Source organism: Branchiostoma belcheri, unplaced genomic scaffold (assembly GCF_001625305.1).
Source record: "Branchiostoma belcheri isolate BF01 breed outbred unplaced genomic scaffold, Haploidv18h27 scaffold133, whole genome shotgun sequence".
Classification (NCBI taxonomy): Eukaryota; Metazoa; Chordata; class Leptocardii; order Amphioxiformes; family Branchiostomatidae; genus Branchiostoma; species Branchiostoma belcheri.
The window spans coordinates 665,179-682,566 of NW_017802747.1; the positions used below are offsets into that span (position 1 = coordinate 665,179).

Consider the following 17,388-nt stretch of genomic DNA (forward strand, 5'->3'; position numbering starts at 1 on the left):
AGACGATAAACTAGATACTTTTTTTCAGGTTCCTTAGTCAAATTGTAGTGACTAACAGAGCGAACAACAAGCCGCACATTTTTCTCTGCAACAGGTAACTGAACATATATTTACAGTGCATTTTACTAAAAAGTTCCCTTCGAAAAAATACGGGCTCGGTTTTTATTAAAAAAGAAATGATTGCATGGGCAGTTACATTTTACACTTACACTTTCATCATCCTGTTTATCGACTTTTATTCTTCTTCTTCCAGACGTTTGAAATCCTTGCACAAGGACATAGACATACATATGGAGACAAAACATAAGCAATTCTCTTCTCCGTTATTTTTTCAATTTATTTTTTATTATTTTAAATTTCTGGACAATTCCTTCCACTCTCAATTCACTTTATTGTAACTACACTGAATGTGGTTACGTAATTTTCAATTTAATTTGCTCTGACTATATTTTCAATAAATGCTGACTGTCACACTGAAAACGAAAATAGAAAAAAATATTGTGTAAATATAAAACTAACAGATAATATTTCTTCAAAAGATTACTTTTTTAGTTCATTTTTTATTCATTTCATTAGAGAAACAAAATCAAACAAAAGAAACAAAAGATTACTTTTTTAATTAAAAAATGATGATTCCCTTCTACAGATGGTTTGCTACCGACGAGGATGACGGGAAGGTTTATCGGCTGCTGCCTGAATCTGGACCGGATGAGATGAAGGAATTTCGCCTCTTATTTCTGGCAAAAAGCTCGAGGTAACAACTTAATATAGATGTTCTAGCTTAACTTTGTTATACGAAACTTTATTTATGGATTCATACTACCTTACCCATGGAGCTTTATCATTGTAATGACTTTATCATTTTGTTTGTTTGTTTGTTTGTTTGTTTTAGGAAGTTAGTAGTTCTTGTCTTCTGTCTTTAATTGCTTAAAGGCTTACAGGCCTTGTTTTAGTTTAATTTCTTTTTATTTCTTTTCAGAGGGCTCAACCAAAAATGATGGAAAGCAAAGGAACGATTCACTTTTTTTAACTGCCTTGCTTCAGCTCAGATGTTTTTTTTTTCTTTGTTCTGGTTGTAAAAGATTCCAATTGCCACTTTTACATAACAGGGACATGAACGACGGCCACCTGTGGTTCTCCGTGGCGGGCCGCCCGGCACGAAGCCCGTTCACCCGAGTCCAGCGCCTGTCCTGCTGCCTGACGCTGCTCTACAGCACCATGATCACCAACATCATGTTCTTCGGCCGCGGGGACGACTTCGACCCGCCGGAACCACTCAGATTCGCCGGGGTGGAGATCAACCCACCTCTTTCCTTACCGCAGGTTTGTGGAACATCCTTTTTATATTCTGCTTATCACTGATTGACTAAAATGACTGGATGCCTGACTAAATGAATTATGACACGCACGCTCACACACACACAGAATTTTGAATTAACCAATAAAACAATAAATTATTCAATTAGTTAATCAATTAATGGAACAATCGATAAAACAACCAATCCTGTAACACTCCCAGATCTTATATGTTATTGGGGTTTTCTACTACATAGCATGGATTCTTATTACCTTCCTTACGTTTCGCACACAAGAATCCCCATAACATATGCTCTACAAACCTGCTGAATTTTTTAATGACTGTTCCAGATCATGATAGGTCTACAAAGCGCTGCCATCATCCTGCCTGTCAACCTACTCATCGTGTTCCTCTTCAGAAATTCTGACTCCCGACCCGCAAAGAAGCAAAAGGAAAACTCGGGCAACAATGTGCCTTTACACAATCTGGCTAAGTATCTGCCACATAAGAAATCAGCAAATAAAACTCGCACAGTTGTTTCGTATGACAGTGGCGTTGACACTCCGTCATTTTGGCACAGGGAGGAAAATGATGCTAAATTACAAAATCATTCTCCATCACGTACCTATACAGGACCGATCCGTCTGTTCTTTGAAAATATTAAGAAGAAAATCACCACCGATAAGGAAACGGATGACTTCAGAAAGACGGGAACACCAGCCATTCCGTGGTGGGCTGTTTACTTCGGTATGTTGCGATTACATAGTCAAAAAAATTCTATTCAAGATCACTATAATGGTCGTTTTTTTGTATTCATAATAAAAATACATGTATCTGCGTTTTTGTAATGCTGAACATGTCTCGCTATGTAACGTGTAATAGAAAGTAGAGTTACTTGAGCATGAACAGTGGAAGGATTGTTAGAGGCATGATCATCATGTACATGTAGTCAGTGGTAGCATGACTAGCACTAATACAAAAAATTATGTAATGGGCATTACCTGAACTTAATTAATGCCACTTTCTACTACAAATTATTACTTTCATTTCAGACACATTATTTCTATTACTAGTATTGGACCTCTGATCTCCAATGCACTTTTATTTCTCTATGCTGAATTTGTTTCAAATTTGTCAGCATAATTTCAGCATAATTTGTATGTTTTATTTACATGTATTATCATTATTGCTAAAGTAATTATTATTATTATTATCATTTTATTTTATCTTCCTGAACTCCAGGAAGAATAGTATGGAGTTTACCATACTAATGGAGATCTCAATAGACAAACAAAAAACGTACTTATAGTTCTGTTTTTTGAATAACTTTTTGTTACTTTGAGAATGAGAGACTAGATGAAAATTTGGAGATTTGATGACCCTGATCTGTCGCAATACTTCAAAGCTTGCCCTTGGATCTTTATTAAATTTATATTTTTCTACAGTTGATAAGTATTTACTTCAAAATAGGACTTTTACAGTAAAAACGATTATTCTTGCCATGTAGTTGTGAATCAATTGATCTCTACAACCTAGAATTTTTTTCTCACAACGACAATTGCAATTCTTTCCGTCAGCCTGGCTGATTGTCTGGTCCGCGAGCTTCGTGGCTGCGTTCTTCACCGTCCTGTACTCCCTGAGTTTCGGACGTGCAAAGGCGGAGGCGTGGCTCTTCACTTTTCTGACGTCATTCCTCACCGACCTGTTCCTGGTGCAGCCGTTCAAGCTACTGTTGGTCGCCATGTTGTTTGCCTTATTAGTCAAGGTACTGTTCATCGTTATACCCCAGATTTAATGAGAATTGAGGTATCATCATATTGTTACCCTCGGGAACGTAAGGATTTTTAGATGGCTGAGCTAGCTCTTTTAGTCTGCTGTTGTCATTTGAACCGATACCATGTCAGAGAAGGGTAAACTGGAATGTATCAGAACACTCCCTCCTTACCGTGATGTTTCGTGGTGTAGAGGGGTAGGTTAGTGTTAGACTAGACTTTTTTGACCTGGGTTCGAATTAAAATTCGTACAATGTGTTTTTCACTAATATTTTTTTTTTTTGCATTTCTGTTCTTTATTGACTTGAGTATAGATTACATGTGTAAATAGATGATAAACCGTTACATCACATTCATCAATATCATATTACATCACTAATATCTTTAAATTGCTTCTTCTTTGCTTTTAAATTGTTGTATTTGAATTGTTGATTTTCATTCATTTTTAAATTTTTGACACTTAAAATGTTATATCTAACTCGAAGATGGTATTCGCATATTCAGCAATATGACAGCGATACTTTAATAAGAAACATTTGTTTAGGTGGGCAGAGGAATTTACAGATATTGTAAGAAAACGAGAAATTCCCAAAACTCTGATTCTTTCTTTGGTTTGGGGAAGCTGTTTCGGGAAGGCCATAGATATTTTTGTGTGTGCTTCAAAAAGCTATCAGTTCAATCCAACTTGGGCCTTTAACCAATTGTAGCATTGTAATGGTTATCGCCGATAGTAATTTTATTACAGATTGTGATTTTTGTTCCACAACTACAGGAACCTATTGAAGATGACGACCCCGAGCCTGCCCCATTACACATTGATGAAGATTACCTCCTGGATAACACACGGGTACGGTTTTTTATTGAATTAATTAATTTTTATAGGTACCTTGACCAATCTACATTTTATAGATACATATGAATAGACTATACATGTACAGTAGACGCCATTGTTTGAAAATTCATATTTTACAGCGCAATTTTTCCAGTTATGCTTTTTTTTGTTAGTCTTGCAGTATTGATAAGGGGTAAAACTGTGTCATTACTGATTGCCGTCTTTCCTATAATTATGCCATGCAGATGGTGGAAAACCGACAATGGTCAACGGCAACAGGGTGGATGCGTTATATGTGGGCAGAGAAGGATGAAACTCGCCAATTTACAAGTCAAAAGGTATTTTCTTATTTTCTAAACGCATTTTTTTTTCATCTTCACGCAAACTATCAAGATCGATGTAGTGTGTGTTTGTGATCGATGTGTGTTTGACTGTTGGTTAGTACGAAGTATTTGAATTTGTATCTTGGCTCAAGTATAACATCATGCCGGTAATATGTGTCAAAGCACTGCTGTTTTATCTGCTGTGTTAGCATTAGCCGAATTCAAGTCAACATCGTACCGGTTACAAATTTGTCATCACACCAACGCCAAATAAGGAACTCTTCACATATTAGCCTCTGGCCACCTTATTGCAAGCATAGCATTTTATGTTATTAGGCCACACTGACTTAATTTTATGGATGACATCCGCACGCGCATTGATTTTCTCCTGTTCTCAAAAAAATCACGTCATCAGAGGCTCTGGCCTGGGTATTCCAAGGTAGATAGCGACAATATGGAGCCGGTTGTGACTCTGGAGGATGTCACCCAGGCTATACCGAAGCTCCAACGTATCAAGAAGTCAGTACATACGTACAGTGTCGACTCATAAATTCCAAAAAAGCCCGCATGTGCCGGCGTACCGTATTCGTCGCTATGTACTGCATCAAATTCACAATAACAGCAAAGTTTGTATTTAGTAGTATACTAGCGTACTAGCGTATATTTAGTTTATTTTTTTTATTCGCCCGCGCGCACTAGTTTGGGGCCGGGGGTCTTCAGAGGATTCCATCCATGAAATGAAGACGGTGTGGCCTTATTCTTTATCCACTTGTCCTCATAGACGCCTGGAATGGTGCATTCTGACTCTCCACCCGATGAATCCGCACTAGCCGTACAACGCGCTCAGAACACACAGAAACGCAGGAGACGTAAACAGATAGTTGAGGTGTTGATGTTTGGACTATTCTTGACCGTGATTATGTTGACGTCGTACGGAGAAAGAAGCCCCTTGGCTTTCTACGTGACGAAGGATGTGCAGGGGCTTATTCTTGAGAGTGGCGACATCAGTTTCTCAGAGGTAATGACATGGCTTTTTTTTTTCATGTGATACTTTCATGCCGAAAAGAAAAAAAAAATTGTGGCACTGGTTTGGGGCTGGGAGTTTATTGCAAATAAATGACCGAGGGCTACAGCTAGTTGCAGGTACAAACAACATGTATGAAAAAAGAAAATACAATGTCTAAAATTATACTACATTCTATAACATATATATATATATACATAAACATGGTACTAGTTTTGCTGATATTTTTTATCCGTAACAGCAGGGTTGAAGTGGGTAGATTTGGGGTTTCTGTTGATGCCCTGGGTGGTAGGCTTTGATTTTTAAAGACGCAAGGAATATGTACAATGGTATCATGGTATAAAACCATTCAGAGATGGCGTCATAGAACTCCATTAGCCATGATCAATTCTATAGTTTAACTTGTATACGGCTGTATGTATATGTTCCTATGTACATGTCCGTGTGTATGTGGAGCCCAATATCAGACATGGATTCCAAGGCACTCATTGTATATTGAGATGTTTGACATTCTTATAAAATAACAAAATAAATATAGTGTAACTTATCAACGCAAACCTTAACTACTCCAATGAAGTTTTAAATCTCCGATTTCTTGTTTGCTCTGCCAGATCGAAGACATCCCTTCGTTCTGGACTTGGGTGAAAACCGGGTTGATCCCTGCCACCCATGTGTCCCGATGGTACAACGGTTGGAGCGTCACGGAGACCATGGTCCTGGATGACATGTTAACTCACCCACTGGGACCAGTGCAGCTGAGACAGGTGCGACTTAAGCCAGGTGAGTCTGATTTTTTAAAGAATTAATTAAACTTCTTTTCAGCCTGCCTTTAGCTGGTGTCGTGTGTTGAGTGGGATGTTTAATGATATCGGTCACGAGACTGGTTACAACGAAAAAGGTAAATACCTTTAATTTTGCACAAATATTGAGTTCTTTCTTGCAAGTCTATGCCCAAAGGCAAATTGCAGACAGAAAAGAACAATGAGTACAGAATGTAGTGAAATACAACTATATGCTAACATGAAGTTCTACGTATACGATCAACTTAATAACCTACTATCTCTACTTAAATCTAATAATTTAATAAACGTTGGTATACAGGATAAACAGTGGATATGCGAAAAATTCAAGAAAAGTTTTACAGTGGTTTAGATTTTTTATTCAATATTGTGAACAAAATAAAATACTTTTATTAAATTATAAGAGTCATCTATCTGCAGGGATACACTGTGAACCACCTGAGAGAATGGTGACAGTGACCTCTCGCTGTGTGCCGGTGTATTCTCTGGGTTTAGCCGACACACAGAACTACACAGAACGCTGGAACACCACTGCAAACACCACGGGCGAATCTCTTTGCATTTCAACAGCAACAGAATCACTTGAGCTTAACGACTGTTTGTCAGCAGACGATGGTGGACAGGATCCATGGAGGTACAAGTTCGCCCCCGTCATCGATGGTGAGATATGTCCTTCAATTCTCATAATAATAATGAATATTTTGTGTCCGCAAAATTGAAAATTATTTAGAAGAAAAGGTTTACCGTATTTTTTTTTAATATCGAACATTTCGACTTTTGTCTTAGTCAAGGAATGGACAATCCACAGTGACAACTCATTTTAAAGCCAAGAAACCTGACTAATTGTATTATTGGTCATTTATTGACGCAGATAGTCGTCAATTTGTGTTGAAAATTATAGTTGAGTTTGTTATGTTTTGTTCCCCCTATTTAAAAATAACATAAAAGTTTATATGTTTAGTGATATAACATAGTTTGAAAGAAGCAGTTGAGGCATATCATTATGATTCTAATGTATGTATTAAAATAAAATTTTGATGTATACACATGTGTTTATAAACATGCTTTACGTTTGTTTTGTGTGAATAGGTGCGTGTGTTTCTGCATTGCATTTTCTGTATTTTACAACAAACAGCGCTGTTTTCACTGTTTCTTTACACAGCTTTCCCGTACTTTGGAAAACATGGCACCTACTCAGCCGGTGGCTACGTCACGTCTTTGGGAAGAACTGAACAAACCAGTTTAGCTCGTGCAGCTTACCTACAGCGACTAGACTGGCTGGACGACAAGACACGGGCAGTTTTTATAGAACTCACCCTGTACAACCCGCACGTCAACTTGTTTTCCGTGGTTTCCATGGCAGTAGAGTTCACCAATCTCGGAGCCACTTACAAGGGGTCAGAGGTCGTGACCTTGAGACTTATCCAACGAGACGCCATCTTGCTTCTCGCTCTGAGAGGAGTCTTTGTTCTGTTGGTTCTTGTGTATGCATTTAAGGAGGGTGAGTCCAATCGTATCAAACGTCAAAGCACAAAGTTGTAGGAGCACTAAAGTCAGATGGGCGGCAAAATATAAACGTTTCTTGACATCAAAAGGACGTAACCATTTCCCACAATTTAAATGTAATCTCCTCTTATCAATTATGAAAATCGCATATTTTTCATCGGTTCCTAATTTACATGATACTTATAATGTAGATCTATAGTCCTTTATGTCACCCAGTGTAAGACAGTAGAAGTTCCAATTTTAAAGACATGTTACATATATTAAAAACCTTAGTCATGATCTTCAAATTAACTATAATCCATTTTTGACATCATTTCTTCCCAGGTAAAGCGTTGTTGTCACGCCCCTTTGACTATCTGAGTGAGTTCTGGAGCTGGGTAGAGCTTCTTGTCATCTCTGTTGGCTTCTCCGCTCTCGGTGTCTACTTCTACACTCAGAGTATCATCGACGAAGTCGCAGTGCAGCGTGCGGCCGGAAACTCCTCCTTCACAGGTTACAAAAGCGCCGTCAGCTGGTACCAGGTCTACACCTACCTTCTGGGCCTTCTCATCTGCTGCTCTACGTTCAAGTTCGTCCAGATCCTCCGCTTCAACTCTCACGTGTACGCCTTGTCCATGACCTTGAGACGATCTCTCAAGCCTGTAACACAGTTCATGTTCACGGCTGGAATCGTCATCATGGCTTTTACCCAGACGGCAAGCTTGATTCTCGGTGTCAAGCTCATGGAGTACAAGAACATAACATCTAGTCTACAAAGCCTTCTGTTGACGATGTTAGGTAGCTTTGATTTTGAAACCTTAAGTTACGGACATTCAATTCTAGGGCCTTTATTGTTTTTCATGTACCAATGTATGATGCAGTTTTTCTTGTTAAGCATGTTTATGGCAATCATAATGGACGTGTACGCAGATGAAAATCAACCCACAAACCAAGAAAGGCTAGAGTTTAATGACTTTTTAAGAGAATCCGCCTCAAAGACAATAAGAAAAGTAAAGGGTTCTTCTCAACGTACTTTCCGTGAGAGAAAAGGTGTACAACGAAAAGACAGGCGGGATATGGTTACGCAGATAGATCAAGTGGTTGCTAAGTTTGGTACGTACGACACATTCCAAGCTACTAGTCTCTAAAGTACAACTAGACGCGTGTATATGCAGCGTTCCTGTATGGTCCAACCAGATTTTTTTTTTAATTTAGAAAATCGTGTACCTATTTCATATCATTTTGTTTTGGGTAGTGATGTTAAATATTAAGATCAAAATTAAATACTAATTGTTGAATAATGTATTATAGTTATTGCTATGATTATATCCATATGATTATATGAAATTATAAATTTTTGTTACTAATTATACAAATTAAGTCGCCATTTGCATAATCGATATCTGCCTCTGTTACTCTCGTTCTTAAGTACAAAGTACATATGTCACAAGCAAGTCACATAGCCCTATCATGGAATGCAGCTGATTTCCCATCAACTTATTTGGCGCACCTAGCACAGCAGAAATTCATGACGTAATTAACAAGAAGCCATAGGTGACAATCCTCCGTGAAGATTTATATATTTTAACAAAAACAATCCCAAGGGTCAACGCCAGACCTACTGTGCAGACATTATAATTAGGCAACGGTTAATACAATGAGGGTGCGTCACAACCATAAAACATAAGAAAACCTAAATCCATTACTGCTCCCAGGGCGTGTAAAGATACTGTGCCTCAACACACACACGCAATCATTGCATTCACATAAAGATCGGACTATCATGGTCGTGTCACTATTAACGAAGACACCGTCTTACCGTGCCTGTTACTTATTAAGCGCGACTGGAACAGGCCAAATTCCAGCAACAGTCGCGGCTAGCACCGCGAGTGTTACTTCCGCCGGTCAGATACCCGGGATATCTGCTTGGAGAACCTCTGCTACCAGACAACTGCCTAAACCTACGGCCTATTCCACAGGATTGTAAAAGTAGGGATGTTTCTAAAATATGCATTTACTCCAATATCAAAACAGCTACGGTAAAAATAAAAAGACGTGCATCATCCCGAACATAATGCAACACCACATGCGAAATTACACAGAAATGCGACGTACGGAAGAATGCGTTTTCGCTGCGAACATCTTCTAAAAAACTTGCCATCTCTTTGGGCAAAAACATCTGGAACCACTTATCAAAACCACCCCGTATCTGCATGAAGTTCCACCCCCCACTGCTATTCCAAACCGCGTTTTTCTGGACCATTCCAATTCGCCACGTAATTGTAGGGGTGCGTCTGCAATATTACATTGACCGCGAAAGCAGCAACGGCAAAAATACACATTCGTGCATCAACACGGGCATGCCCGTAGACGGCGTATAAAATTGCGTGCCGATTACACAAAGAGAACCCAGTGTTTTGACTGCGAACACGAAAAGCCAGCCGTTCACAACACTCCGTCTCGGAGGTCCTGACCTCCTTCACGGAGTAACAATCTTCAAAATGCTGCCCCTGGTAAGGATGAAATTAATGCTACACTTTCAAAAAAGGAAGGAAAATAACTAATAAAAACCTAAAGTACGGAAAAATCATGGACATTCCTTTCAGATAGATAACACTGACATTTTAGATCGTGAATCTAGGTGGTTTGAACGGGGGGTGAGGGAGTCTATCTATGAACATATTTTTCGGCCATCTTTAAATAGAAAGGGGGGGGGGTAAGATTTGATCTTTCAAGCTCTTGGGACATCGCTCTGTAACGCTAATAATCTTATTTAGATTATTTTTCGTAATTTTTCGTACTTTAGGTTTTTATTAGTTATTTTCCTTCCTTTTTTGTATATATTTGGTAGTTACCTTTTGTTTATTTATTTATTTACCTTTAGATTGTTTCTTAGAACTTGTCAGTTACCTTTTGTTTATTTAAAACCTACTTTAGAACATGGATTGTTTTTGTTTATTTAGAACTTTTAAGAATTAAAATTCTTGTTCGGAAATTTCCTCTACTTTGTACTGATGAAGAGTACCGGATGGTACTTGAAACGTTTACACATTAAACTTTCAATTATCCAGTTGGAAAAGACTAAACAGCTTCATCTATTCAGGTCTGTTGTTGTCTGGTAAAAAAAGTTATAAGTCCACGAGAAAAAAGGATCTTCTTACTTCTTCCTTTTGTCTAGCTTTAATACTGCCCCCAAACAATTGATTCATATAGTTTTACCTTTATTCTACTTGGCTACAATGCTCTATTATAGCTGAACTTTCGTTGTGTGTTTAAGTATAAATATTTTGTCAAAAGAATGTTCTATTAGAGTGTATCTACAATCTGTCAATGGGCCAACGTTCACTACAATTTCCGAGTAGGCATTCAAAAATGGGCAATTGAGTCACGAGGCACGTTAGTGTAATATCATTAATGACATTTATTGATCATCTGTCCGACTAGTATCCACCGCAATACACAAAAGTACAAATAAAACCTCAAAACTGTTTTCATGCAACCAACATCGTTCCCATAACGTATTTTTAAAAACCTACCATCGTTAATAACTTCCTCAAATCTAGGTTTCTGCCCAACCTAAGTCATAAATAATTCCCTTCACACCAAGTCATCCTTTTCCCCTGGTAAAGCCACATCGACTAAATTTTATGGATGACATACGCGCGCATTGATTTTTGCCTGTTCTCAAATTTCTCAACAAAAAAAAACAAAATCACGTCCTCCGAGGCTCTGGCCTGTCTCTAGGCCTGGGTAGTCCATGGTAGTTAGCGACAATACGGAGCCGGGCACCCAGGCTACCGAAACTAAAGAACTCAGTACAATTGTACAGTGCCGATTCAGAAATTCCGCGATAAGCCATATGTGCCAACTTGTCGTCCATAAAATGAAGTCAGTGTGGCCGACACTAAAAAAAAGAAACAAAATTCTCATCTAGACTGTCTTTTTTTTTAAATTCCCTTAAATATTTCTACTAATTAGTAAACGTGGATATAATAACCTGGTTAACATTACACCAAAATACAATTAAGTATTCAACCTCGACAGACAGGCAGCAAGTAAAGTCCTATATTTTCTTTCAATTTGTTTTTCTTGCAATACGGTAATGTTTGTTTTGACAATCATCAAGCGATACGATAACGTTTAAAAATTGATTAAGTGATGCCTACACAAAGACGAACCAAGCCGCAATATATATAGGACATTCGATGACTATTTAGCTTTAAAAAAGCCTTTCTGATTCTAACATCTAGATGTGTACAATCACGTATATGTAAAAAGATACAGCGATATGGTAATGAACCTTTGTCTTTGAGTTCTTAAATGTTACAAAGTAGCAGATTTGCATTTCTGCATTTTACATGCCAAAGCACAACGAGTCCTAATCTTTCACACAGCCGAGAAAAAGTCACTTAATGTTGACATCGTGTCGGAGTGGTCTGGTGTAACATTACAATGTATGTTAGCTAGCTGCATTTCATTTGCCTGAAAAAAAAACGAAAAGAATCATGAACTTCATAAATAGCATACCGGTAGAGGTTTCATTGAGTTTCTTTTCTTGTTTTGAATTTTATTCATTAAAACATGAATCGCGAAAAATATATTTCGATTTTTACAAATGATCTGGAAAGGTGGACAAGTTGATCCTTGTATGCAAGGATACAGCGTACAAAGCAACATCTCCAAGAAGATCTTTTGGTGGTTGCGATACAGTATAAAACAGGCTAGACGTTATCAAATATAATAGGCCAGGCAGTATCCAATTCCCAACTAAGTGGGGATGGTAGTAGTAATAAGGGTGGTCAGTTTGATAGTACCTTGCCAAACGAATCGATTTGCTTGGAGATTAGCATTGTCATATCACTTTACCAACAAATGCGACATAGTTACCGTGTAGTTGCTCACGTAGCTCTTTGATTCTACTCTCGAGTTTCTCACGTATGGCGCTTTCCAACTCCTTAACACGCCTGTGGAAGGAACATTTTTTTTATTTTCTCGATTAAAACAAAATTTTGCTTAGACACTTGCAAAACACGAAATCTGGGAGTTTACAGCAAATCTTTGAGACATTAAAAAGGGCCATTATGTAAAATTTTCGCACCAAAATTCATAGTTTGATTTTAAAAAAAAATATATAAAAAAACATTCGTGTTAATATAATCTACTTCAACTTTCCAAAAAACCTTTTCAATTTTTCACATGCATCTGTAGCATTTATAGTCAGTGCTGAAATTAAACGGCGTATTCAGCTGAATGTCACGGTCAAATGGTGGGTAATGAATTTTAATATAGATCCAATTTTGTGTCCATTGCGAAGCAAAGCCAAAGACGAGAGATTCTAAAAGTGTCCTTGTGAACTGACAGCTAGCTCAACAACCGCAATAGGATTACTTCCTGAGAGGGGTAAAATGTATGTATTCGTTTTGGCTAAAGATGTGTATACATCCAAGACTTCCCAACTAGCATTTGGCTATCATCAAGAGCTAGTACGAGACGGGGTTCACCAGGCTCCTTTGGAATGATTTTAGTGACTCACCAACTCTTAGTGGAGCAGATAACATCGAATTTTAGACGAATCTTTCAAATTGTGATACAAGCACCAAACTTAGTACAAATACTCATGAGACATTACTCTTTTGAAAAAGTACGCGGGCCACTTGATTTGACTTTTGGCGCGCCCTAGCGGCGCTTTTTGGTACTGCAGCCGACCTTCCGGGCTTTGTATCTCCTGTTCTAAACATGCTACAGTCATGATTTTTATGTGGTAAAAATCCGTTAAAGTATGAAAGAAGTCCAAGGGCACTAATTTGATATTTGGCGCCCCTAGCGTAATCACTTGGAGCAAGTTGTGCACCGGCAAAAAACGCCCCTGCAGTTTTAACGCAAGCTGCTAGAGACACCCAATTTACGTCACTTCTTTCATACTTTAACAGCTTTTTACCACATAAAAATCACGACTGCAGCAGGTTCCGCGTCATTTTTCAAAAGAGTAATGTCTCATGAGTATTTGTACCAAGTTTGGCGCTTGTATCACAATTTGAAAGATTATTTCAGTTATCTGCCCCACTATCTGGACCGTATAATTTGCACCATCGCGCACCGGGGCATGCCCATACTCTTTTTAAAAGGTGTGGTGGGTTTTTAACCCTGAAACCACCGTATAGGATCAAAACTGACCCCAAGCGTATATGAATATGTGCCATATTTACATTTTTGTCGAAAACAAAAAAAAAAATATTTTCTGAGTATGTATATATGTCATATAGCTTCTCATACATCTTAAACTGAGATCGGAACATTGTTGATTGAGTTATTCTAAAAAGTTTATGCGTTGTTTTTTTATCACATGGAGGTCCTTTATTGTGGTCAATATCTCTTCCTGGATATATGTTTCTTGAGTTTTCTGCTTCCATTTGAATGACCTCGACATGTTGAATCAGAAAAAAGTCAGAAAACTACCCTAGACCTAATTGCGTATGGTTTTGGGTCAAAGGTCATCGAGATGGTTGCCTGTGGGCATCTTGTTAGAGGTGCATATATTATGATAATAAGCAGAAATTATTCACACCTTATCATATCGATCTGTCCCTAATAGAATAATGAACTATACATACTAAAAAAATACCAAAAAGAGTCACAACAAATTAATAGTATATTCATGCAAAACATTATGGGGGCAGTTTTGACCCCATACCTTAAGCAAAAAAAAATTGGTAGTTTGAGGGTTAGCGTGCATGTTGTGTGGCTCTCCTGAAAGACGAAGGGTAAAAGAGGCTATCTATATTTTAAGGACACGACGGGTGCCGACATCGTTCACCGGAAACATTTGACCCAGTGTTGACGTCACATTTAAAAAAAGGCACGTCATAAGTTTTATTGGGAAGACCATAGTGACTGGTCTAACTTTCATGATCTCTACGTTTTAGTTATGCTTTAAGGTGAGTTTCAGTAAAGAAAGAAAGAAAGAAAGAAAGAAAGAAAGAAAGAAAGAAAGAAAGAAAGAAAGAAAGAAAGAAAGAAAGAAAGAAAGAAAAAGAAAGAAAGAAAGAAATATCTCCCATGCCCTTATTCAGAGCGTAGGGTGGTGCCCATATACATTTCTGTAGCCCTTGGGCGACACACAGTTGTGCAAGGCACTACAGCAGGGGGCTAGTCCGCTAGTAGTGCTGTGTGTTTGACCTTCCCACACTCATTAAATGACCCGGCCGGGGTTTGAACTCACGACCTCCCGGTTACAAAGCAAGCACTCTACCAATTGAGTTATTGCACCGGTTTCAGCTACACATTAAATTCTTCTCCAACGATAAAGTAAAAAAATCAACGGAAAATAAATGTCGCCTCCTTGATTATGTAAAAGTTACAAACGTTCATTATACAATGTACTTACGTCTCGGTTGCTTGGCATTTTTCTTCCTCTTCTTTCAATTCCGATTCAAGTTTTTCAATTTCCTGAAGAACCTGAAAGATGGATTGGCTTTTGGTTGCAATATATTTATAAAAAACACTCAAGACTTCAACGTACTAAGGATAGGGTAATTGCTATACCAATCAAGCCATATGATTAGCAGAACAGCTATGTTTTCAGCCACGTTTGAAGCGCCACCTACATAGACTACATAGGGAGGTGTCTGATAGGCATCGAAACGTAAGCCAGGTAGGAAGAATTCCCCGGTTGTGTTTAAAGACGAAATGACACCAAAGGAAGTCTGTAAAATACATACACATATCGGAAGTGTACATACAATATAGTCACTGAATGTTTCTTCCAATCATGATGACTAAGAAACTGAGCTTGTACGGCCGTCTAAAAGTGATTTTTGAAGACTCTCCAGCAAGCTTCCCATTCGCCCGCCTCAGGCATCTCTATTTGCATTTCTATATTTTATTTTTGCATTTCTGTGCTTCTTCCTGAGCTGACATAACTGGGTAATATCAGCTCAGGAAAAAATATAGATATGCAAGAATAAAGTGTAGAGATGCAAACCGCCTTCCAGGACTTGCTTGGGCTAACTTTTCCAATGCGGGGCATTAGAATTTCGAATGTAACAGGAGAACCGTGCATATTTATTTTAAATGTGTTTGTTAGCCAGGTAATACTAGTTATGTCAATTACAATCAGATAAGGTCATATTTTGGTGTCATTAGCAATTTAAGACAATCGCTATATTCTAGTATGTTAAAAGTGCATTTTAAATAAATCGGAAACGATCAAATAAGAAAAATTACTTAGTGAAAGGTTTTACCTTTTCATATTCGGACTCCATCTCTGTATTCCTTCGTCTTAGTTTACCGAACGTTAACTCCTGTTCTAGCGGGCTCATCTGCATGGTAACGAGATTGAATTCTTAACTCTATCATATAAAACAATAGCGAAAATAAACTGAAAACTTTCCATACGTAGAGTATCTACATGCATCTAATCTACATGCATGTAGATACTAATCTAGTTTCTAATAAGGAGTACTTGTGCTAAGGACTACTTCAACAATTCAAACACAGTAGGAGCGCCGTCCAATCGGCGACTTAGGCCGTGTTCATGTGAAGTCAGTGAAGGCGCTTTACATGTGGTTTACCCCGAAGCCGGTTTCAAGTGGCTCCATCTGAACACTCCAAATCACATTGAAAGCGCCTCGATCCCAAACCACTTCGAGAGGTGGTTTCGTATCGGTTTTCCCGCATCGCGATTTGCGTCTAAACGCAATATGATTTCAATGTGACTTCACCCAGTCATGGATTACGGGGTGATATTTCACGTCTGCATTTGGCCGAGGTACGTTGGGAGGGGGCACCAGCAAGCAGTTCGTTGACCTCTGACATTAATAACACGCTACCTTGCGTGTTTTCATCAAACAACAATGAATGCCGTTTTGGAGAATCGTGATCGGACACGGTTTGCAAGGATTGTATGGCACATGGGCCAGATGTGAGGAATGTGAGTTACCCGAATCGCGGTTTGGGTGACTTCACATGAACAAGGCATTAGTGTACAAAATCCTTTTTGAACCAGGTTGCCCAGTGGGCAACCTACAGCAAAAACCTACATGTTTTGACTCGGCAGCGTCCAAGGCGTTTTCTATCTCCTCAAGTTGCTTGTTTAAGCGCTTAGCCTCTTCCTCTGCCTGCATGTAGATATCGATACAGGAAAAACTGATAACCATAGTCATGGAGTAAAACAGAAGAGTAGAGGGGTGTAGAGAGTAGGGTAGGGTAGGGTAGGGTAGCGTAGGGTGGAGTGGGCTAGGGTAGGGTGGAGTGGGGTAGGGTAGGGTAGGGTAGGGTAGGGTGGAGTAAGGTAGGGTAGGTAGGGTAGGGTTGGGTGGAGTAAGGTAGGGTAGGTAGGGTAGGGTAGGGTAGGGTGGAGTTGGGTAGGGTAGGGTAGGGTAGGGTGGAGTGGGGTGGGGTAGGTAGGGTAGGGTAGGGTAGGGTAGGGCATGGCAGGGTAGAACAGGACAGGGTTGTGTAGGGTTGGGTTGGGTAGGGTGATGTTGGGTAGGGTATGGTGGGTTGGGGTGGGTGGGGTGGGGTAGGGCAGGGCAGGGTTGAGTAGGGTTGGCTAAGGTAGGGTAGAGTAGGGGAGGGGCGGGGAGGGGAGGGGAGGACAGGGTTGTGTAGGGTTGGCTAGGGTAGGGTAGGGTAGGGTAGGGTAGGGTAGGGTGGGGTAGGGTCGGGTAGGGAAGGGAAGGGTAGTGTAGGTAGGGTAGGGTAGGGTGGAGTCGGGTAGGGTAGGGTGTAGTGGGGTAGGGTATTGTAGGGTAGGGTAGGGTAGGGTAGGGTAGGGTAGGGTGGGGAGGGGAAGGGAAGGGTAGGGTAGGGTAGGGTAGGGAAGGGAAGGGCTGGGAAGGACAGGGTTGTGTAGGG

At 39.3% G+C, this 17,388-nt stretch overlaps 2 protein-coding genes across 2 annotated transcripts in view; one reads left to right on the forward strand and one right to left on the reverse strand.

The window, feature by feature from the left end:
* Positions 1-8,748, forward strand: part of LOC109464157 (polycystic kidney disease protein 1-like 2) — a 42,225-nt gene extending 33,477 nt beyond the window's left edge. Inside the window, 13 exon segments of the mRNA XM_019761094.1 lie at positions 29-94; positions 647-754; positions 1,110-1,323; positions 1,648-2,044; positions 2,875-3,062; positions 3,842-3,916; positions 4,147-4,239; positions 5,006-5,242; positions 5,860-6,028; positions 6,469-6,708; positions 7,211-7,549; positions 7,879-8,666; positions 8,668-8,748. Coding sequence (XP_019616653.1) covers positions 29-94; positions 647-754; positions 1,110-1,323; positions 1,648-2,044; positions 2,875-3,062; positions 3,842-3,916; positions 4,147-4,239; positions 5,006-5,242; positions 5,860-6,028; positions 6,469-6,708; positions 7,211-7,549; positions 7,879-8,666; positions 8,668-8,748 — 2,995 coding nt within the window.
* Positions 8,749-11,845: 3,097 nt separating this feature from the next.
* The window catches only part of LOC109464163 (tropomyosin-2-like), an 8,025-nt gene continuing 2,482 nt past the window's right edge, over positions 11,846-17,388 (reverse strand). Inside the window, exons 3-7 of the mRNA XM_019761101.1 lie at positions 16,572-16,649; positions 15,774-15,851; positions 14,918-14,988; positions 12,421-12,497; positions 11,846-12,015 (exon numbers count right to left, since the gene is read on the reverse strand). Of these exons, the coding sequence (XP_019616660.1) occupies positions 12,008-12,015; positions 12,421-12,497; positions 14,918-14,988; positions 15,774-15,851; positions 16,572-16,649 (312 nt within the window). The 3' untranslated portion in view covers positions 11,846-12,007. The remainder of the gene's footprint in view (positions 12,016-12,420; positions 12,498-14,917; positions 14,989-15,773; positions 15,852-16,571; positions 16,650-17,388) is intronic.